The sequence below is a fragment of the Chanodichthys erythropterus genome, chromosome 4, assembly GCF_024489055.1.
Source record: "Chanodichthys erythropterus isolate Z2021 chromosome 4, ASM2448905v1, whole genome shotgun sequence".
In the NCBI taxonomy this organism is placed as follows: Eukaryota; Metazoa; Chordata; class Actinopteri; order Cypriniformes; family Xenocyprididae; genus Chanodichthys; species Chanodichthys erythropterus.
The window spans coordinates 19,220,368-19,244,129 of record NC_090224.1 but is presented as its reverse complement, the minus strand read 5'-3'; the positions used below and the strand labels follow the sequence as shown (position 1 = coordinate 19,244,129).

General features: G+C 34.8%; 1 protein-coding gene across 2 annotated transcripts; it reads right to left on the bottom strand.

Annotated features, from left to right (window-relative positions):
- Positions 1–733: 733 nt before the first annotated feature.
- On the bottom strand, positions 734–20,857 carry lin28b (lin-28 homolog B (C. elegans)). 2 transcript variants are annotated; one of them, XM_067383286.1, is made up of 4 exons: positions 20,124–20,857; positions 19,865–20,034; positions 8,379–8,566; positions 734–2,508 (listed from the first exon to the last, which is right to left on the bottom strand). In XM_067383286.1, the coding sequence occupies exons 2-4, from the start codon at positions 19,940–19,942 to the stop codon at positions 2,217–2,219; spliced, it is 558 nt and encodes a 185-aa protein (XP_067239387.1). In that variant the 5' UTR covers positions 19,943–20,034; positions 20,124–20,857; the 3' UTR covers positions 734–2,216. The 2 variants fall into 2 exon arrangements, with proteins under 2 accessions (XP_067239387.1, XP_067239386.1); XM_067383285.1 differs by having other exon boundaries at positions 20,656–20,857.
- Positions 20,858–23,762: the final 2,905 nt, after the last annotated feature.

The window sequence follows — 23,762 nt, the reverse complement described above, 5'->3', positions numbered from 1 at the left end:
ACATGGAACGCACATTTCAAAGTAAAACAAGTAGGCCCATGTGAACTTGGCATGCTTCCTAAATATCTGCTAACATATATGGTATTTTTATGCTTTAGTACAGTCAAAAAAAATTACATACAGCACCTTTAAAGTAAATCCTACACCAAATTTTTTGTACTGATGTGTGCAGCCCAATTTTTATAACAGTTGTTTAGTAATTAGTTGTTCCAGAAGAAACATAACAACAAACTACTAATGCAACAATATATGCCCATTTTGAGGATCAATAGCATCAAAACTTAAGTGCAGCCTACTTATATCAAGTATAGCCTACAATGGATTATGCGCAGCTGTTATTGATGATCGCAAAATGCTTCAATGACCTACTACAATAATTCACCATTATTCACATCCGAGAACAAAAACAAAAAAAATTAAGGCCGCTATAATTTTTGGTTCTTTTTACTAGGGCTGCACGATATATCGCATGAGATTGTCACGCGCAATTCATCAATAAAGCCGGTTCCCTGATTACCGCTAAATCTCCATCACCTGCTTTCAAATGCAGCGGCATTTAATAGACAGAGCCGTAGTTCAATGAAAAGCCACGCAATATCGCGTTCATATCGCAGATGAATCGCCTTCGATAATGAACGCGATATTACGTGGCTTTTCAGTGATCTACGGCTCTGTCTATTAAATGCCGCTCCATTTAAAAGCAGGTGATGGAGATTTAACGGTAATCAGGGAACCGGCTTTACTGACGAAATGCGCGTGACAATCTCATGCGATATATCGTGCAGCCCTACTTTTTACATGACATCACAATGAGAGAAAATTAAGCTTGTATGATTTTCCAATTTGCAATTCAGGGTAAGACACACTTGAACAATTTCTCTCCGGACAGAATCTCATCATTACGGTAATTCTGGTGCTGAAAGTAGCATCACATCTTCCATAAGATGATCACTTTCAGTGAGGCTGAGATGCATGGAGGAGGAGAGGGATCAAATCAAAATGCCATCATAAAGAATTTACTTCATCTACCTACGCGCTCTATATAAATTACACTTCAACATTTATAGTATTTCAACATATATTAATGCCTTAAATTATCACCGTGAGCTGTGGAACAGCCTGTGATAAAGCAAAAGACAGATTTACACTGCAGCTAAACAATGCCAATATGTTTAAATCAGTTAGTTAGTCCTCTCTGGCTGAAGTTAATTTAGCTCTTAGTCTTGAATTGTTACAAACTCTTAGTAAATTTAAGATCAGATGGTGAACAGCACCTGATCTGAGAGCCACATATAAAAACCATTCACCCACACATGAAAAAAACTTTCCTCTATACCCTCATAATAATATCATTGATAAGATATACTGAGTGTGGCTATATCCACCCCAGCCATAACAAATCCTTTAAATTTTGACGTGAGCCTGACTGTGAGCAATTGAAAATGCTAGAGAACTCAGTTTTCTTTGTCATTATGTCTGAATCTGGTTTAAAGTCAACATGAAATCAAACTTGATCATTTTTCCTTCCTTAATGCATGTTCTTGATCTTAAAGTGAATGTTTTATCTGTGGGTGTTATTACAAAGGTAATATAACATTTACATTTCCTCTGAAGGTATTTCAGACAGTAATATTGTGAAATATTAATAACATTTAAAAGAACTGTTTTCTATTTTAAAAATGTAATTTATTTTTTGAATGGAATTTGCTGCTTAAGAAACATTTCTGATTATTATCAGTGTTGAAAACTGTTGTGCTGCTTTATTTTTTATGGAAACCGTGACACGCTACCATTCAAAGGTCTCAGAGGAAAGTTATCTTTGTGATTACATGCACACATAAAATGTTCACTTTAGGATGAGGAACATAAATTAAGAAAGCAAATCAATTCCTAACGGATAAAAAAAAAAATCCCTCCTTACAGTTCTACTTCGGTTTCACTCGCATTATGGAGGAAAAATGGCTTCCAAACTGCAAATTTTGTTGACTTCATGGTTCCTGTTTTTCTTAATCTATTTTGCCTTGTAAGTTTTACTTCAAACACACTCGCTCCAAAACGCACGTCAGTCGCAGAGTTTGTTGTGATTGCTCAGTGAGAACCCACACATGTACACACACCCCATTGGCTGATACCATAGCTGCACGGGAAGGGAGGGTCTCCTCTCTGACCCGGCCATGTGAGGTAGATGATTTCGGGTCTTGCGAGGGAGGTGGATTTCAGTCCCAGCTTTTCCTCCAGCGCTGGGAGTGACTCCCCCGTTGAGATGCTTCCTCCGGGGAGGACGACGGGCCCTCGCGGGGGGACGAGCCTGACCGGCTCTCCTCTTCCTGGGACTGAGCTGAGGTGGAGGGCCGTTGGGGGTCCTGAGACGTGGAGGGGGACAGCGCCCTCTTGTGGGGACACTGGGCCACCATGTGTGTGACACTCTGACAGTAGTGACACTTCTTTGGCTGGGGCGGAAGGCCACACTCTTTAGCGTGGTGGTCCAGACCTCCACAGTTATAACACCTGCAGAATGAGGAAAAATTGCTTATTTACATTAAAGCATTATAGAAATGATACTCCTAAAATGTGCGATCAAATAAAATTGGATTTATCTTGCTTTATTACATTTAGATATTATTAGGTGCAGCAGAAAAATCAGAGAGGCTGATTAGCACTTACACTAGTGTTTGGAATAAATATAATTTTTTAAAATAATTTTTAGTGTATTATGCTCACCAAGGCTGCATTTATTTGTCAAGAATACAGTAATATTGTGAAAACTTTTTTTATTTGAAAATATGTTAAAATGTAATTTATTTACTGTGATTAAAGCTGAATTTTCAGCATCATTACTCCAGTCTTCAGTGTCACATGATCCTTCAGAAATCAATGTAATATGCCTAATAATGGTTCTTATTATCATCAATGTTCAAACGTTTTTGCTGCTTAACATTTTTTGTGGAAACCCTGATGCATTTTTTTTTCAGGACTCTTTGATGAATCGAAAGTTCAAAAGAAAAGAATTCAACTGAAATAGATTTTTTGTTTTTAACATTATGAATATCTTTACGGTCGCTTTCAATCAATTTAGTGAATTTCTTTTCTACATTTCTTTTTACTTAGCTCCAACTCTTGAATGTAGCATATCACGTTTTTAACCATAATAATATGAAGCAGTAACCGTTTTCAACATTGATAATAATCAGAAATATTTCTTGAGCCGCAAATCAGCATATTAGAATGATTTCTGAAGGATCATGTGACACTGAAGACTGGAGTAATGATGCTGAAAATACAGCTTTGATCACAGGAATAAATTACATCTTAACATATACTCAGATAGAAAACGTTTATTTGAAACTGAAATAATATTTCACAATATTACTGTTTTACTGCAAATAAATGCAGGCTTGGTGAGCAGAAGAGACTTTGAAAAACAAAAAAAAATCTTAATTATTACAAGCATTTGTAAATACAAATACATTAGTTGACATGCATTAGCTCTGATAATTAAAAATTCATTTTTACTTTTTATATTACCATGCATTGAGTTTGATGTTATTGCTGATCGAGACCAGAAATTATATTTTGCAAGGAGAAAATTAAACAAAATGTGCATTATAACATTACTTCATGACAATTAACCAGATGCAGAAAGCAAACAAAATATAATGCATCATGTTTGTACTTCTTGTAATAAAGGGAATTCCCATAAAAAAAACATACAGATGTATTATGCCAAAGAAAATTATGGACGAAAATTTGTTTAATTGTTCAGAAAATAATGCGCAAAATGGTCGTTATGGTCCTAAGAACAAGCTTCTTTACATTATTTCTTAGAATTTGAAATGTGACATGGAGGTTTTTCCTGAGATGAACTCAAAACCAGTGTTGGTCACTAGGTGGCAGTACAGGACAAGACTTACTCCAATAACAAAGCTCCTTCAGAGAAATACTCAAAAAGTGGCAGTTCATTTGTTGTCATAGAAAATAAGCACTGCAGTATTTAATAACCACAGTTTATCATAGAAGTAATAAATAGGCTCGGCCCAATAATTCATATAGCTATTAAAATGTAAAAGAAATTACACATTGTATGATTTACAGCCACAAAAAAATTACAAATAAGATGCAAGAATATTGTTTTCCATGCTACTTTTCTTAGATATGAGGAAACTGAGTTACTGTGAGCATGAGGAATTGTCTAGTAGTTATAAGAAACATTATATGTTACCATAGAATAGAGCCGTTGCCAAGGAAATTCCGGTGCATAGAAACAAGAGAGTAGGAAATGACATTAAAGCTCTAAATATAGCAAATCAGATCTCTCTGTACCACTAATGTGCATGTGTGTGTGTGTGTGTGTGTGTGTGTGTGTGTATATGTGTGTGTATGTGTGTGTGTATATGTGTGTGTATATGTGTATATGTGTGTGTGTGTGTGTGTGTGTGTGTGTGTGTGTGTGTGTGTGTGTGTGTGTGTGTGTGTGTGTGTGTGTGTGTGTGTGTGTGTGTGTTCCTAGTAAGCCCTCCGTTACTGGCACAAGTAATTCCTCACAAAGATGGCAATATCCAAAATCCTTGTGGGAACATTTTTTGGTCCCCATAAGGAAACAGCTTATAAATCATAAAGTGATGTTTTTGAAAATGTAAAAATGCATAAAGTTTTCTGTGATGGGTAGGGTTAGGGTTAGAATAACGTTTGTACAGTATAAAAATCGCTACATCTATGGAGAATCTCCATTAAACACGAAAACCCATGGTGTGTGTTTGTGACAGAAAGAGTAGCGGCTTTGATATATTAAGCTACATATTACTGGTGTAACAGGCAAATTATTTCTTACAAAACTTTTAAATGTCTCTCACATTGTGCTCTACTAATATTCAATATGCATCTCGAGAAAATAAGTTATGTCAGTATTACTAGACTATTTAAATTAAAATCTTCAATTAATTATAGGTAAAGTAATAATTTTAAAAATCATAAAACTGAAAAATGGAAATGGATACATTACATACCATCTATTGTTTTGGCCAAAAGAAATCATAGTTGTTAAAATGCATTAAAATGAAACAACTCGTCTCCCACAAAAGGGAGGGTTACACTTTTACACAGTTAAACAAATAAGTATTGAATAATATTAATATAGCAACATAGTATTTACTATAGGTTAAGGTTAGGGTTAGTTGTTTGTAATTATTATGCATAATTTACCGTTATAATTGTAGTGAGTACATGCAACTATGTCATCTTAAAATAAAGGGTTGCCTTCTAATTTAATAGGGTTTCGAAGTAAATGTTTGAAACCAACATAAATAAATAAACAAGCATTTGATTAAATTGGCCTTTTGTCTTTATAGATATCTATGCGAAATAAAAATAAAATAAAAAAAGTCTCCCCTACATTTCCGCGTCAGTCGCTCGTGTATCTGCACTGAGTGTTTTCAGCCTCTAGGTGGCGGCGTGGTTCAGCAGCAGATAATCATGTCTGCTTGCTCTATTAGACAAACACGAACTTGACGAAACTGAGCTCAAATCAGTGCTGCACAAATCTAAACGCGTGTAAATGCGAATTATTTTATCACCATTTTGATTTTATTGAAAGCAGTTCCATGTTGTCTCTACACTAACTTGAGCACCTCATACACATTTAAAAACAATAAGTACTTGAGGAAAACGTGGATGCTGGGGTTAGTTCACCCAAAAATAAACCTCTGCAATTAATTACTCACCCTCATGTCATTCCACTCCCGTAAGACCTTCGTTCATCTTCAGAACAGAAAAAAAGGTACTTTTAATGAAATCTGAGAGATTTATGTCCCTTCATTGACAGTCTACACAACTTGCAACTTTTATGTTCGCTGATTAATGTTTATATGTGAATAAAAGCCTAAATTCAATCTTTTCATCATATCAAGCGATCAAGTCTCTTCAGAAAATTTGGACTAAACTGCTCAATTCATATGGGTCATTTTTTACGATGTCTTTATGAACTTTTTGAAGCGTCAAAGTGCTAGTTGTGAGATTGTCAACGGAGGGTCAGAAATCTCTCAGATTTTATTAAAAATATCAAAAGTCTTATGGGTTTGGAATGACATGAGGGTGAGTAAATGACAGAATTTTCATTTTTGGGTGAACTAACCCTTTAAAAATAAAAGGTAACACTTTGCATAAAAATCTGTAAATCTCAACAGTATAATTTTCCTTATAACATCCAGACTCAGATACGAAGAACTATTAAAAGCAACAATTACTTGATATAAAAGACTATTAATCTAAGCTAAAAATTTTCATTAACCTCATAATTTTATCATTAATCATCTTGAATTTTCAGGTACAGATCATCTCAATATTCAATGAAAATACAGGCAAGATTATTGTATTTAAACTGATAAACTGACATAAGTTAAATTTACACTTTCATTGATAAGTTCCCATTTTAAATCAGTTCTTCAATGACTTTAATGAAAAAAAGGATGCATCGCTCTCAACATTATGAGCCAGTTTTGTCCTAATGTACTTGTTTTCTTTCAAACAGATAAAGAACTTTTTAGATTAAAGAATTTAAGAATATGTTCATATGTTAAAGCACCAATTCAAGCTTGAGCTCATCTTTAATTACCATCCATCATCTCATGACCACCTTTTTCTTACCACATCCATAGGGCCAGACTATATGATAAAGCGCTCACCCACACACATGCACGTACATACTTATAAATAGCTTAAACACAACAGACTGAAAAGACTTATTCAGTTTGTATTTTTTTTGCTCTGATCACCATGGAAACAGGAAGTAGAAGACAGACTCGCAATCAATGCAAGTCATGAACAGAAAAGCATTTGGCGAAACCAAACTATGACCCATCTACATTCAAAATACTTGCTGTAATGTAATGTTCATGTGGCTTCACAAAACATCATCAATACTGTAATTGATTCTCTTACACAGAGAAAGGAGAACCATGCCATTTAATTAATGTGAATATTTAAAAAAAAAAAAAAATCAAAAAAATCAAAAAGCAGCAAGTTTGATAAAAAATAAAAGATTTTGAATAAATAATCCTGTGTACAAGAAGCATACAATAAACTTATTTTTATAAAGACATTTAATCGTAAGTGCAGTATGTAATTATATAATTCCCCTGCTCTATTTTCTGCATTCACTGCATAATGATTTTATTACCATGTGATTTTTATAGAATTTTAAAACATTTAAAATAAAAAAATTTAATTAAAACATCAAGTAATTTGTTTAAAGTGTTTGCTAGACTGTAGATCAGTTCCTTTTGTGGCTAAACAATTTATTTTACTTTTGTAGCATTATAAATATACTTTTGCAAATACAAACCTTAACAAAAGTAAATTAAACGAGATTAGCATTCAGTGATGAACAGTAACACGAGTTTACAGAAAGTAAACATTAAGAGATAAAATTAAAATGTGAAAACATAAGATTTTTTTACATGGGTCAGAGACGAAAAAAGGTGTTTCAAGCATCAAAACAATAAGTTTGTATTGTTTTTCAATACATCAGAAAGGGTCTAGTTAATTTGTTTGTTTTTCTGAGCAAAAATTAAATATCTTATTATACCATGATTTACAGAAGACACCCACTAAATGTCATTCAGTGTAACACTCTTGTCAGGGATATTTACAACAAAAAAAAAAAAAATCAATTTATGCCATATTAAAGACTAATTACTTCTAGCCCAAATGCTAATTCCTTGTAATTTTGCATTTTTAAATGCACTTTGCCACTATCCTAGGTTTTGCCCATTTGTCAGCAATAATTGTTTACTCATTTAAAATGCAATAAAATTTAGTATGTTCACTTATTCTTTTATATATTTCAATAAGTACAGGTCAAAATAATTATGAACATAAATATTAGTGTTACACCGAATGACAATGGAACATTATTTCACCGACATGTTGACATTTTATTCTCACAAAACTTATTTGAAACCTTATTTGAAAGTACATGTTTTGCATTTAATGTGCTTTCTATGTATATATACTTTAGTAAATTTCTATTGATGCGGACATCTAAATGTCTTTGACCCACATGTGTAAAAGGTGTTTTACAATTTTAAATCAGCTAAGATTTAAAAACTTAGTTACAATTATCTAATATATGCTACTAACATAGCACTACTGTTATTAGTGGCATCTGCTAAAGATGAGCTATAACGAATAAAACTAAAATTACATGTGTCCAGCAAGATAGCATTTAGTGTAGAACTTACAGTATTACACACATAGAACCATTTGTGTATTTCCATATTTAATTTATGCAGATCAAATACTGTGAATTGTGAATATCTGAACCACCATGTGAATAACTGAAAATAACGTAAAACTACATATCCCATCATGCTCAGCGCACTCACCGGTCTCCCTTTGGTTTGCGTTTGAGGGGCGGGGCCTTCCCTTTGGGGCGTCGGTCACTGCCCGAGCATGGGCCCCCGCCGGGCCCCGTGACCCTGAGCGACTCCAGACCCTTACTCGACCTCTTGAAGGTGAATTCAACCTGCTCGCCCTCCCGAAGACTCCTGAAACCCTCCATCACCAGCTTACTCTAAACACACACACACACGTTTCATTTAATACACATTGAAACGTACTTATTTAGTCTATAAATATCAAACAGGTCAGTCATATCTATAGAGATATCCATAAACATTTAATGTCATATAATAATCATCTATCGGGGAAAAGAGAAGAAAAGAAAAGAGAGATTTTCTAAGTACTAGAAAAAACAACAGCTTCAGATCTGTCAATATTCTCCTAACCTGCATTACAAAAGCAATGTTTAAAAACACATTTGATCACTTTTGTAGTGTAAAATGCATAATTTTAGCACCTTATTGCTAACATCAAAAACAGATTTTTGCTTATTTAAATATATGTATACTGTAAAAAAAAAAAAAAAAAATCTTATGATCATTAAGTCAAAACAACATGTTTTTACATTACATAACTCTTCAAAATGGTTTCGCAATTACAACTCTTTTTATTAGTTATACTAGATTCAACTTATTTTTTGAGTCAGTTCAATATAATTTCAGTTAAAATGACTTTTACAGCCAATTTGATTATACTTAATGTAAAGTTGAGTGACTATACCATTTGCTAATGTCAGAATATTACAAATATTAAGGAAGAGCAAATAACATTCGTTTTAGTTTAATTACACCAAATATTAGTGTAACTTCAACTTTGTTTTAACTGTCTTTAAACTAACTGCTTAAACATTAACTAACTTTTTAATTAGAATTTATGAAATGTACAAGTTCATACCACAAAAATAGATTCTTTAAAAAAGGACAATAAAAAGCATCATATATGATCCCTGTGATATTCTTTTCAGCTTCTACATGTTTAATATCTGAACTGTCATACAAACATGCAAATATGGTTGCAAATACTCGTTACATAAAAAATATGTATGACTTAGTGTTTTACAGTAAAATACAATTTCGATGAACGTGATACAATGGGTGAAAACGTATTAGAAATCCAAACCATCCATCCGTCAGATGCTTTTATCCAAAAGAGGAACATCAAAAGCAGTTTATGCTTGAACAATATTTACCATCAGCATGTCTTTATTAATTTAATGATTTGAATAAACTAAAACGTTTTTTAACATTATAAATGCAAACTGAAGACCCTGAGAAAAACATGATCAGCAATGCAAGCCTGTTCATTTGAAACTGAAATGTAATTTCTTACAAATAAAATCATCACAAAATCTGCACATCTGCAATTTAAGATCGATTCTAACAATTTAGCTGTTGTGTTGCACAGTAAATGTGTCATCGTTATATATTAGAGTTGATTTACTGTTCAAATACAATACAATTAATACTACAAAACACACATCAAAATTATACAATAAATACTGAAGATATATCTATATGTTTGCAACTTTGACACACGCTTCAAGTAATATTAATTTTAGTAATTTAAAACAATAATTGTGATTCCAAATACATGAACACAGCTGATTATTTTGGATACTGCTGCAACAGAAAACTATCTCTACAAGGCTTTGTCGCATACGGTACATGATCATATGATTTACATTTCAATTATTCATTCAATTGAAACAGCAGTAACACAATGCATGAATCAAACGCAAGAGAAAAAGCGCAGTAATGAGTATTCTCATCTCTCTGGTGTGAGCATTTACATTCCTCTATAAGCATCACGTTTAGTCAATAGATCAACACCACCGTAACAAATGATGGAAAATGTATTAATCGACATATCTGATTAAAATCACTAGATAAATGTCTACATATCAGCATTGTTGAATGATATTTCCAGTAAATACACACTGTCTTCAGCTCATTTGTTTTTGTAGCATCAGCTCTTACTTATGAAGGTTATTTAACATCTTTAACATCCATGGAATCTTTCCATTCCACAAAAGGTTCTTTAGAGTAAAAAAGGTTCTTTAGATTTTTAAAATGTGCTTCACACTAAGAACAAAAATGGTTCTTTTAAGAACTGTTGACTGAAAGGTTCTTTGAGGAACCAAAAATGGTTCTTCCCTTTTGGAAATGTTATTTTTAAGTGTGTATGGAGCAGAAACACTTTTGTGTTCACATTAAATACAGCCTTTTGGGAAAAATAATGCATTTAGTTTCTCATAATTGACATAATGGGCACAAAAACATTGTGATTTAACTCTTATGATGGGGAGAAATTAAAAACCCATAACATGAATGAGAATTTCTGTGGAAATATTAAAATCTAAACAGCACAAATAGTTACAGTTAATAAGATTCTTAATAAGACCTTGGTAAAAAGACACAATACACACAAAAACAAACATCTACACTCTAAAAAAAAGGAGTGAAAAGAAAAAAGTTACACAGTAAAATACCGTTTTCCATTGAAATAGTAATATACCGTGAAAACAATGCATTCTGGGTAATTTAATTAGTAACCTATAGGCTACTTTCTCGAAAATGACAAGTATTACCCAGAATGTGTTGTTTTTGCCACTTTCTCAAAAATGACAATTACTCAGAATGCATTGTATTTACGGTATATTACCGTTTCAAAACTGTGGAAAACGGTATTTTGCTGTGTAGATTTGTTTCTTTTTTTACGGCTATTTTATAGAGTGATATATAATTGGATGTGTACTGTGAGAATAAACTGTAAATGCTTTTTATATACAAATATGTGAATTTTTGTTTTATTAAAATGATTCTATAATGTGAACTAACTAGTGCTCTGTTCTAAAATGTGATTAAGTCTAAATTGATAAGTGCAGACCAGGTTGATTAACGAATATTTTATATTTATGCTCTTATTTCCAGGTGAAAGTTCAGAGAGAAGCGCTGCGATCAGGAAGAGGCCCTTCATGTTACTGATAATTCATCCAAAAAAAAAGCAGAATTGTGGAACATAATCTGTGAGTACAGGAGAAGATGTGTGTCATATTGCAGGAAAATGCACAAGAGACGGAAGACGGAAAGCAAGAGAGAGAAATACAGAGAGCGCCACCAAAGGGCTGGACGTATTCCACATCACCCCTCCTCCACATGTTTTCATCCTTCACAGTGACCTCTGACCCCTGCCCAACCCCCTTCAAACATGCACACACACACACCAGCATCCCGTTTCCCTGCGTTAAATTAACAACACACTTCTGCACCGACTACAAGACGCACACGCAGTATTTGATCTGCTGACACACACTACATCACTCTACACACACACCTGATAGCAGCCGGATATGAGCTCAGTGTGTGTGTGTGTGTGTGTGTGTGTGTGTGTGTGTGTGTGTGTGTGTGTGTGTGTGTGTGTGTGTGTGTGTGTGTGTGTGTGAGGAGCTCTTAACGTTGTGTGTAAAGTGCACACGGTCAAGTTACTTCTAAAAGAAATACAATGAATTTTACATTCTAGAAATGCCTTTGAGTTTGAGGATGATTATGCTGTTTTTAAACGTGTGAGTTTACAGAATTAAATTCTATAAGAACAAAACATTTAAAAAGAACAGAAGCAATTCATTCAAAGAGATGATTTAAATACTGACATTGATTTTATGTTTGTTAATTCATAATTTAAATGGAGACTTAAAATGGATATACACAGAAAATTAAAAACTAAATCAAAACTACAGTTTAGGAAAAAAAACATGAACCATTGCTGTTTGTCAGCATTTGCTACTTTGTGTTTATTATAATAAAACATACTGAAAAACATTTAGGTTACACTAAACAATAAGGTCTGATTTGTTAACATTAGTTTATACAGAACTAACATGAACTAACATTGAAAAATATATATTTACAGCATTTATTAACCTTTTGTTAAATGTTAGTTAATATAAATGTGCATGTTAGTTCAAAGTGCATTAACTGCATCTTAAAAATGTATTAGTAAATGTTGAGATTAGCATTAACTAAGATTAATAAATGCCGTAGAAGTATTGTTTGTTCTATGTAGTTAATGTAGTTAACTAATGTTAACAAATCAAACCTTAAACAGTCATTTTAACTTATTGTCTCTTACTGAAAGTTTGCTTATTTTTTGAAAAACAAACATAAACCACTCTTTAAAAAAGAAAAATAAATCATAGATTTGGTGCTCTGGTTTACGTTGCCTTTTTCTTATTGATCCAAACCATTTGACTCAAGATTTTAAACAATTCTAAACTGAACACACTTCATATTTACATTTAACATTTGTACTCTCGGCACATTTTCTTTTAAAAGCAACTAGCAAGACACTTTTCACAATTCAACCAATGAGAGCCAGGCATTAATAAAATATATATATATTGATATAATATAGAATATTTATTCAATAAATAAAAATACATATTCAATAAAAATATTACAAAATAATACATTTAAAGTAGCAAAAAAATAATGAAATGATAATTAGATTTCAGTACTACAAAGCTATGACTAAACTCTCAAAAAGTGAGCAATTGTTTGTGTCAGATCGGCAGCTGGCTCCACCCACACACTCACGCCTAATATGGGCAGAGCTGAAGGAGGAAGTCATGTGACCTGCTGCTTCTGTTGAGATGGAGAAATGAAGAACTGAACAAATGGAGAAGAAACTGAGATCTAAGAAAAGGAAAGAGGTAAAGAAAAGAAAAAGTGAATGTGAGAATAAAATTAAGGAGAAAAAAACAATGCTCAAGTAGAAGCAGAGTCTGCTAAATTTTAGATGAAAACAGAATCTGAAAAAATGTAAAACCTAATGAAATAAAATCAGGATAAAATGACATCAGCAGCAAATGAGAAAGAAATGATAACTGATAATGAACATGTTCTGGGTCATTCCTGTTATGCAGCAAATTTTCATGTTTTAACATACGAGATAGACCTTACTAATATGATTTTTATCTTTTAAAAAGATAATACATTTATACTAAGTTTATTTTCTGTCACAACTACTATTATAGAAAATAAAAATACATTTACATTTATTACTATACATAAAAATATGATATTAATATTAAATGGGGAGTATACTGAATTGTAAATAAACCTTAGTTTAAGCAGATTTTTTGCAGTGTGTTATAAAACATTAAAACTAATTAAAAAAAAATGAACCCCCCCCCTGCTGTTCCAACATTTTTACTTTATCTAATCAAAATGTTTCAAACAAAACATGTTTCCTTGAAAATATTGTTTTGATTAGTAATTCAATTAGAGTTCTCAGTTTCACTTTCCATCCTAGTAATCTTTTGTAAAAATCCTTACAAAAAAAAATAAAAATTACAAAACCAGGCATTTTGAGAGAAAAAACAGCAGCACAAACCATCTGTGAGTATTAGCAAGGATTTGATTGGGTTTAGTTGGTTTAATGAAATTACAGTATGATTCTTTAAAAATTTCAAAAGAATATTAGGTAACACTTTACAATAAGGTTCATTAGTTAATGTATTAACTGACATGAACTAACCATGAGCAATACATGTGTTGCTGTATTTACTAATCTTTGTTAATGTTAGTTAATGAACATACAGTTGTTCATTGTATGTTCATGTTAGTTCACAGTGCATTAACTAATGTTAACATTGAAATTAACATTAACAAAGATAAATAATTGCTGCAGAAGTGCAGTTCATTATTAGTTCATGTTAACCAATGTAGTTAACTAATGAACCTTTTTGTAAAGTGTTAAAACCAATATTAAAAACAATGTTCAAAAATGAACATCAAGTTGACACACACATGTACACAAACTGTTACATCATCATGAGCAATGGCTAACTTACTATTAATGTACTATATTTACATCCTGTCCATTTTCTTGCTTGTGTGTAAATCAAGTTATAATTAATAGCGTAAAGTGCTTTCTGACTGTTAAACCCTTCTTATATATATAACATGCATACACTGATGAGCCACAACATTATGACCAATCAATGTGCAATGAATATCACTGATCATCTCCTAACAAGGCCACATATTAAGGTCTGGGTAGATTAGATGGTAAACAATCTCGTAATCAACATATTGGATGCAGGAGAAATGAGCAGGAATAAAGATCTAAATGACTTTAACAAGGGCCAAATTGTTACAGCAAAGTGATGGAGTCAGAGTATCTCTGAAACGGCAAGGCTTGTGTGTTTCTCCCGGTCAGCAGTGGTGAGAATTTACCAACAGTGTCCGAAGAGGGACAAACCACAAACCGGCGACACGGTGTTGGGCGACCAAGACTCATCGATGCACAAGGGCAGTAGAAGACTATCCCGTCTGGACAGAGACAACAGAAGGTCTACTGTGGCACAAGTCACACAAAAATTTGAATGATGGGAGTAATATGCTGCTTATGGGGCTGTGGAGCCGCAGACCAATCAGAGTGCCTATGATGACCCCCGTCTACCATCGAAAGCATCTACAATAGACACACGAGCATTAGAACTGGATCTTGGATCAGTGAAAGAAGGTCATCTGTCTGATGAGTGCCGTTTCTTTTACATCACGTGGATGGCCGTGTATCCATCTGGGGAAGTGATACACCAGGATCACTGTGGGATGATAAGCTGGTGGAGGGAGAGTGAAGCTCTGATGTTCGGCTGGGAAAAACATTGTTACAGACCAGGTTCATCCCTTCATGATAATGGTGTTCCTGATGGCAGTGGACTCTTTCAGCAGGATAATACACCCTGCCACACTGCACATCATGTTTGAGGAACATGATGAAGAGATCAAGGTGTTCCTCTGGCCTCCAAATTCCCCCATCTTGTAGGATGTGCTGGACCAACGAGTTCAATCCATGCCGGCTCCACCTCGGAACCTACAGGACTTGAAGGATCTGCTGCTAATGTCTTGGTGCCAGAGACCACAGCACACCTTCAGGGCTCTTGTAGAGTTCATTGGCGGGAAGATGCTGTTTTGCCAGCACGCGGAGGACCAACAGCCTATTAGGCAGGTGGTCATAATGTTTTGACTCATCATATGCACAAAAAAATATATATATAAAAAGGCATGAATGAAAATAGGCAAATTATATAAAGTGTTGATTATTAGTTTCCCCTTGTATTTCAACATTTACCAACAGTTGTGAAAAATAAGTGTTAATTTTAGCAATTTTGTCAGCAATTAAGAAACTCAAATGTGTGGAACACAGAATGAAGAGAAGAGCATGTATGTTAAAGGAGGAGCCAGATATCTGCAGCAGTGAGAGGTGGAGTCTGGATGAGAGGTTAATCTCACTAGGGGCCCAGAGTGACCTCACAACACACACTCACACACACACACACACACACACACACTTAACTAGCTATGTAAATAAGGACATACCAAAGACTCTAACCTTAAATGAAAACATTTAGAATTTTAAGAATTATGAAATATATTTTAATTTTACATAAATCATTTTTCCAGTTAAAGACATCTCTAAAAGGCAGTTTTACCTCACTTTTAGAGATAAATATGCCAAACAACACTTAAAAATAAAGGTTCCAAAAGTGATGTCATTAAAGAACCTTTCAGTTAAAAAGAACCTTTTTGAAAAATGTAAAGAATCTTTTGTGCACTGGAAAAGTTCCGTGGCTGTTAAAGGTTCTTCATGGAGCCATCAGAGCCAATAAAGAATCTTTATTTTTAGGAGTGCAAAGTGAACCCACCCACATGAGCAACAAATGTAAATGGACAACATAAACATCCATTATTGCACAAACAAAAGCTATAAATAAAATGATCAATCATACACCGCGCAAACAGCAATATGCATCCGTGCAGGAAGACTCTCACAAGCACACAATGCACACGCACAAACCCTGCAGGAGGTGCAGCGTTCGGAAAAATCAAACACAAAGCTCCTAATGAAACACACACACAGTGCAGTGCGTTGATTCGGAGTGTGAGGGCCGGACGAAGCCACGCCTCCTTTCCCTTTTTTGTCTTTAACGAAATTCCTCTTTTAAAGAATGTTAGAGGACCCCAACCCCCACCACACACACACACACACACACACACACATATACGCACACTGAAATCCTCTTTACACATACAAACAAAATCACACACAGACATGCGTTCTCTTTTCCTCCGATTCACACTCTCACTTCTATCCTGGATTGACACAAAAAGCTCATGGATTTGTAGAAGATTTGAAATGTGTGTCTGTGTGTGTCAATGACTACAGGATACTGTATTGATGTAATAGTTGAATTAATAGTGCTATTATAACATTCTCCTTCATAACTTACACAACTACTAATCTACATGCCATGCACCACAAGTAAAAGTACAATTAATACACGCACTGCCTTAAAACTGCCTTATCAAATTTAATACAAGAAGTCTAAGTGTTATAGAAATAATTATATTAACACACTACACTGAAATGTATAAACAATTTTCACTCAAATTGCTAGTAAATTTCACTAATAGTTACAAAGTATTGGCAAGTAACACACTAAATTAAACATGAAATTTTGAAGTAGAAATACTGAAATAGTATTTTCTTTGTAATCTTTCTTTTATTTCTCAAATAATTAATATTACTTCCTTCATATGAAGAAAAAGAAATGGCAAAAGTCTATAGGGAAACTATAATTATTTTTAAATAAGAAAAATTTGATATAATAAAATATTTAAATCAGCTGTTAAGTCAACAAGAGCTGAATACTAATACAATTATGCTCTTTACATATTTAAAAAATAAATAAATAAAATAAAGATCAACCTGTCCATTCATTTTCATAGCTATTTTTACAATTACAACTTCGGAGCTATAATAAAAAATTACACTGTCACTCAGTTTAAATCAACAAGACATAAATATAAAAGATAAAGTTTAAATTCAAAGTAATAAAAAGAAAACAATTTATATCTCAAAAACAGTTTCTCTTAAAAGGGAGAAGAAAGCACCACAGTTTCTGAGCATGTGCTGTAGGTCATGGGTTCGATTCCCATGCAGGGTTGTATGAACTGATTACTGAAATATAATGTGTTAAGTAAGTCACATAATTCTGGCTTGTTTGTAACAAATCGCCCTGGTCTCTTCAAGTAGCAGCACATTCTGTTTCTGTACAGAATATCAGAGTTCGACAGACACATACAGAGGGAATAATCAGCTGTACACTCTTATCATCACAAACACAATGCACAACGGCTGCACATCCTATACAACACACCCTGCACAGCATAAAAGCTTTTTCAGTTTCAATGTAGCATGAACGCACATGTACGTGCAGACACAAAGAACACAAACAAACCTCTACACAGCAGAGAAATGCAAATCTTTATCAGAAACGTTATAGATTACAGCTGCTTGTGCTATTAGTCTGTCTAACACAGAGACATGAGTGCAAACTCATTTGCTATATCATCAAATTGATTTATCTGTACCTGGACATCGCCGTTATATTATACAACCTAATCTCTAGACCAGGATTTCCATACACATTAAAAAGAAACCGGATTGACTACACACGAATGTACAATGTTTCAAGAATATCACAAAACGAAAATAAAACCAGATGACAGACACAACTGTAATCAATGCGCTTTCACACGCTTAAACCAGGAGTAGAAAGCAGCCTTCATTTTCCAAACGCATTCAATACAATTGTTTACTTCATGCTTATCAGAAGAACCGTTTTATCAGTAGTACAAGATGTTCCTACAATAACTACTCAAATGCATACAATGCAGGAAATGTTACATGATTATAAGTTAGTGTTACAGCACAGATTTCACATAAAGATTTAACACAACGACAGTTTATAGTAACTAGTGCATTTATTGTGCATGTCAGCTGACACTTCAGTGAAAAATCTGTTGAATTTGTAACTTTTATTTCAATAAGCTTTTTTCTAACTATTTATTTGCCCTATAATCATTAGATATATTTATATTGCAGTAGCTATCAATATGTCATTAAGCTCAACAGCACACATTACATTCTGTCTGTGTCTCTGGGTATTGTTTGTCTTTTTTGAGAACTGCATTTCCCAGAATGCACTCAGGTTTGGGGGCTACTAACACAAGAGGTTCATGTTTTAGCTCATGAACAAAAAAATAAAGTCCTCACAAGATTTCAGATTAAATTTAAATTTAAATGAAAAATCAATGAAATTCACCTAAAAAAAAAAATCTTGCAAATAATGCAGCAAAACTCCATTTAAAATAATTTAGTATATTTAGAATGAATGCATCTTTCTCGCCTGTTATCGAATTCCACTAATTCACAAATTTATCCAAATCAACATGCAACAATATAATTCAACAAAATTTTAGACAATGATGTGTTTGGAATCACAATATGAATCCAGAAAGCTAAATATATTTTACTTCAAAATGGCTCAGCAATTGTAATACAGTTTAACCCATAATAAAAGATAGATAGATAGATAGATAGATAGATAGATAGATAGATAGATAGATAGATAGATAGATAGATAGATAGATAGATAGATAGATAGATAGATAGATAGATAGATAGATAGATAGATAGATAGATAGATAGATAGATAGATATCCTGTGAAAACTAGCTGTTGTTATTGAATTTCAGATTTTAAAGGATTATCCAGACATGTTTTGTAACAATGCAAATGTTAAGTCACAGGAACCATTTTAACATCTCATTAACATCCAGCAGTATTCATATTACCACCAACAGATAATAAGAACACAATGTAACAGAAAGCAGCATAAATCAGCAAAACTGACAGCAGAACAACAGTGCAGTGAGCTTGAGTGTGAAATACAATGGATGAATCCTCTTGTTCTCTATGCTTTTGTTCTTTTAATCTGCATATGCTATTTTAAGGTGCCATAGAAAGCTTGGAAAATGGTGAAAGGGGATAAGTTCCGGTTAGTACATATGTCCGTATTGATTTAGCTGTGAATGTCCATGAGAAGAGGACGAAATATTGTGTAAAGGGGGCTGAACTACACCCATGTAAACACGAGAGCACATGATGTTCAGTACAACAGTCCACACCGAAATCGCTTGCCATTCTTCAAAAGTCTGATTGTGAAAGCATCGTGTGCTACGTGTGACAGATTTTCCGACATGTTGGCAGGTTTATCAGACATGTTCCTGTGAGCATAAGGCGGTTGTTGTGCGTGTACGGGCTCTTCCTAATCAAGTCTCAAGGATCCTTTAAGAACTGCATCGTAAATGCCTCCGTGTTTACTACTAATACGGCGTTTGTGTGATTATATCAATGGAGGTGATCCAGAGTAAAGATGTGTTTGTGGCATGAGTAGTGCAGCTCTTAAAGTGACAGGAGATGAAAACACAAGCGCATGTTTACTTCTGCTTTCCTCGAACACATCTGGTGATGTCAATGAGATGCGACAGATAACGTGAATAAGAGTCAGGAGAACGAGTGAAAGCAAGATGTAGTATTTTAAACGGGCTGAATGGACTTACTTGGTGAACGAACACGTCTAGTGGAGGGTCCACTGTCTTCCCCTCGCTGCTGGTCATCGATATAAATCCAAACCCCATGCGGACATTAAACCACTTGCAGTAACCCGAGCCAGCCAGAATCTGCGGCGGAGTCCTGGCGGTGTCCGACCCGCCACCTCTGCGCGGCCCTCCTGTGCGGTCAAGGGAGAAAAGCCCATGGTGATGTATGCTCGTGGTTGTGTAGGTTATGAGATCAAGCCTATACTTTGTTCTCACTGACCGTGGGTCTGCGTGGGCAGCGTTTCTTAGGGAAATCCACCAACTACTATACAACAACACGCGTTCAACGCACCGATTTGTCTATAACAACCAGGGCCGTAACCACTGTAAACACTATGATCAATCAATATGTTGGGTTTTCAATGACAAGACTCTTAAAATTTTACATTTTGTCCCCCCTAACCTTGTATATTTCGTTGCATCCTAGTCTACAACCCAAACCCACCCTCTGGAAAACTGGAGAAAGTCAATGAAAAGTAGAGCTACTCTACTTGGGATGGCGTAGTGCATTGCGAATGCTCAGCATGCCTAGTTAAGAGCTATAGCTGCTATGTAACTTCTTGTAGTCGTACATGTGAACCGCCTGGCGTGGGGCAGGTGTGCACACGTTACCCGCCCCCCCCACTACCACTGGCTCAAATGGCTCTTCATCACGCGTACAAACAACGTAAACAAAGCGCTGCAGTGCGCGTGCAACAATACGAGTTCCCATCTGAACGTGAAAAGAGGTTTTAAAAAAAAAGCATCGTAACCTTCGGCCATGTTTCCCCGCGGACCCTCCGTTCCAAAGTTCCAGCGAAATCGTTTCCTCCGTGAAATGGGGTGATGCGCGTCACCGTCGATCCGACATCCCGATTTCCAGCGGGTACAAATTTAGCGCGCATGATACGGCGTGCGTCTCCTTTTTGGATATTTTGTCATGTCTCTTTTAACATCTCCTATCCTCTCTCTCTCTCTTTCCCTCCCTCGCACATTCGCTCTCTCTCTGTCTCTCCCGCTCTCCGTTTCTCATTCGCTCGCTCGCAGCGCTGCACACGTGACTCCTCCGTGAGCCCGGGAGAGGGAGCGGACTCGGAACCGGGCTGGACTTCAGCCCTACTGCTGCGTCACGTAAACGCATCTCCGTTTGAACAGGTTCAGTTTTTTAACGCGTCTTAAGACGCCTAAAATCTTTTATTTTTGCATGTTCTGGAAGTCATTGGAGGGGCCATAAAAAGTCCAGCATTTTTTGGTCTTTTGTTTTTCATTTATATGTAACAATTTTAATGATGCGTTATGTAACCAAATTCCAACCGCTGGTAACCACAGTCGTTACACTTTATAGTCTTATGAAAGTCAATACTGGTATAACACTTCATTTTTAATGTTCTCGCTTGGTGTAGCGAAATGGAAACAGTTTTCCAGATTTTATCTTTTTATAAAGGGGTGTAATGGATTTTTCAAGAGGTGTACTATTACATTAAACAGTAGACTAATGATTGTCGTATTAACCTATATAAAGCTGTTGTAATTAAATTCAAAACTTTATGCAGGTAATTAGTGTCCTTTTAAAATTCGGCTAAAAGAAAATGTAGCTCTTTTTTTTCTTTTGCTGCTGATGTCTTAATGCAATTGTTTAAACGTTTCCAAAACATTCCGTATTATAGTTTGGGAGAAATTAGATATCGCTAATCGCTCATTATCGTTTGTGGAAGCATATTGCAGTTTGCATTGGTTGTTTGCTGCAGTACAAACGTCGAAGAGACTGAATCACAAGAAGAAGAGCTTTATTGACCAAGTGCTCACACACAAACACACACTCACACACACACACACACACACATAGGGATTTGTTTCTGGTTTAAATGAGCTTTGAGCACTTACAAATATGTACACGAGGATAAATTAGAACAATAAACGTCTAGACAGAAACAACATAAAGACATGAAAAAACGTATGTACATGTAGAATGTAGAAGAGCTATTGCATTTAGCCAACAAGCTGCATTATCTGTAAATCATGAAAAGGCAGCATTGATCCAAAACAACGAGCATCACTGTATTCATTGCAGTTTATTAAGTGTTCTGCATGGTAAAACAAACATATTGGTATTAGCCCAAAATGAAACCCGTTTTAAAATGATAATAAGGAACGGATAAAATGCAATCAGATTCTTTCTGTTGCTGTGATTATTGTGTTCTTTTGAACTGTATCTGAGTGGTCGGTTCACACATTAAAAAAAAATGCACTAAACCAAGAAGTTGAAATGCAAGAATTAATGGAAAATAAGCTCAAACTGACAACTTAAGTAATTTTCTCCTGTTATAAAAACTGAACGTTTTCGTTTCTACAAGATATTCGTTTATTAAATGTTTCTGACAAGCTCATGATCGAACCTAATACCTTGGCTGAGGATGTTTTTCTGTCTTTTGAGTCAGAGGAAAAACACGTTGGAGGAGTGAATCAACATCTACCCCCACCGCTTCTGTGTCCCGCCCATTTTCACCCACCCCCCACCCATCTATGCCGACCACCCTCCGGAATTCACCCCTGCCCCCAATCCCCCCACCCCCTGCAGCAGCTCTGGTGTAGGAGATGCTGTGTGTGTGTTTGCTGGTGTGTGGAGGGGATGGTGGTGGTCGTGCCATTACGGCTCAGGTCACGGAACTGGTCACCGGTGTCAGATGTTATGGAGTTTCTCATTTCCTGCATGAGGATCTCCCATCCACCATTCATAAAACAGCCCCGTGAGTGCCGGGAAACACGTCCCACGAGGTCACGGACACACCCTACATGTCCCCGTTTGATCCCGTTAAAGCATCGAAAAAGTTCTCCAGCACAGAAAGAAAAATAAAGATGTTAGCTGCTCATCGTTTATTGGAAACGCGACCGGAAAGCAAGAATAATATAAAACAGCAGCACTGATCAGATATTGATCTGAGGTAAAAATACATAATATACGCATTCGATTTCAGAGTTTAAATAAAACAGAAGCACCAGCTAGGCGTAAATCAGCAGCAGAAGGTTATTCAACATTTTAGTTCCGATGAATATTTCATGTACGCTAGCAGATTATTGACCTGTTGAGTTTAATGCTTAACTAACATAAATCTTTCTTCCCTAAAATCTGGGGACTTATCGGTTTTATATAACAGTTATGAATGCGTTAGTTTAATTTTAAGCTCTCATTAAATCAGTAACACAAGACTTGTGTCATTCAAATTATATTTAAACGTGAGATAAAACAGTAATACGTAAAGAAAAGTATTGCTGAATTTTCAAGTTATCACTTTTTAAAATAAAGGTTCTTTATTGGCATTGATGGTTCCATGAAGAACCTTTAACAACCTTTACGTTCCACAAAAGGTTCTTTATAGTGGAAAAACTTTCTTTAGATTATTTAAATGTTCTTCACACTATAAGAAAAAATAGTTCTTTTAAGAACTGTTCAACTGAAAGGTTCTTTGTGGAACCCAAAATGGTTCTTCTATGGCATCAAAACCTTCTTTTGGAACCTTTATTTTTAAGAGTGTAGATTGTTTCAATCCTGAATAGTTCATAAACCACTATGATTAACAAGAGTTGAACATTTGAAGAATCTCTTGATTTCTTTTTAGAACAAACCAACTTTTCTGATTATTCAAATCCAAACTCATAATCAAACACCACAGAAATTAAATCAGTGACAAGTGAAATGAATTATATCTTTTAAACCAGGACTATGCAAATATGTGCTACTGAAATGCAAAATGGTTTACCATTTGACATTTTCATTCAAATGCATTACATTTAAAATAACGTTATATATAAAACACACATAAGCACTCCTTGGGTCTTGAAATTGGTCGTTTACTTGGACTTCCCAACTGAATGAAAATAT

Coding starts and splice junctions, on each gene's coding strand:
- lin28b (XM_067383285.1), bottom strand. Junction 8,567..19,864: donor TAGACGTGTTCGTTCACCAA/GTAAGTCCATTC, acceptor GTGTGTGTTTAG/AGTAAGCTGGTGATGGAGGG. Junction 2,509..8,378: donor CGCAAACCAAAGGGAGACCG/GTGAGTGCGCTG, acceptor CTCATTCTGCAG/GTGTTATAACTGTGGAGGTC.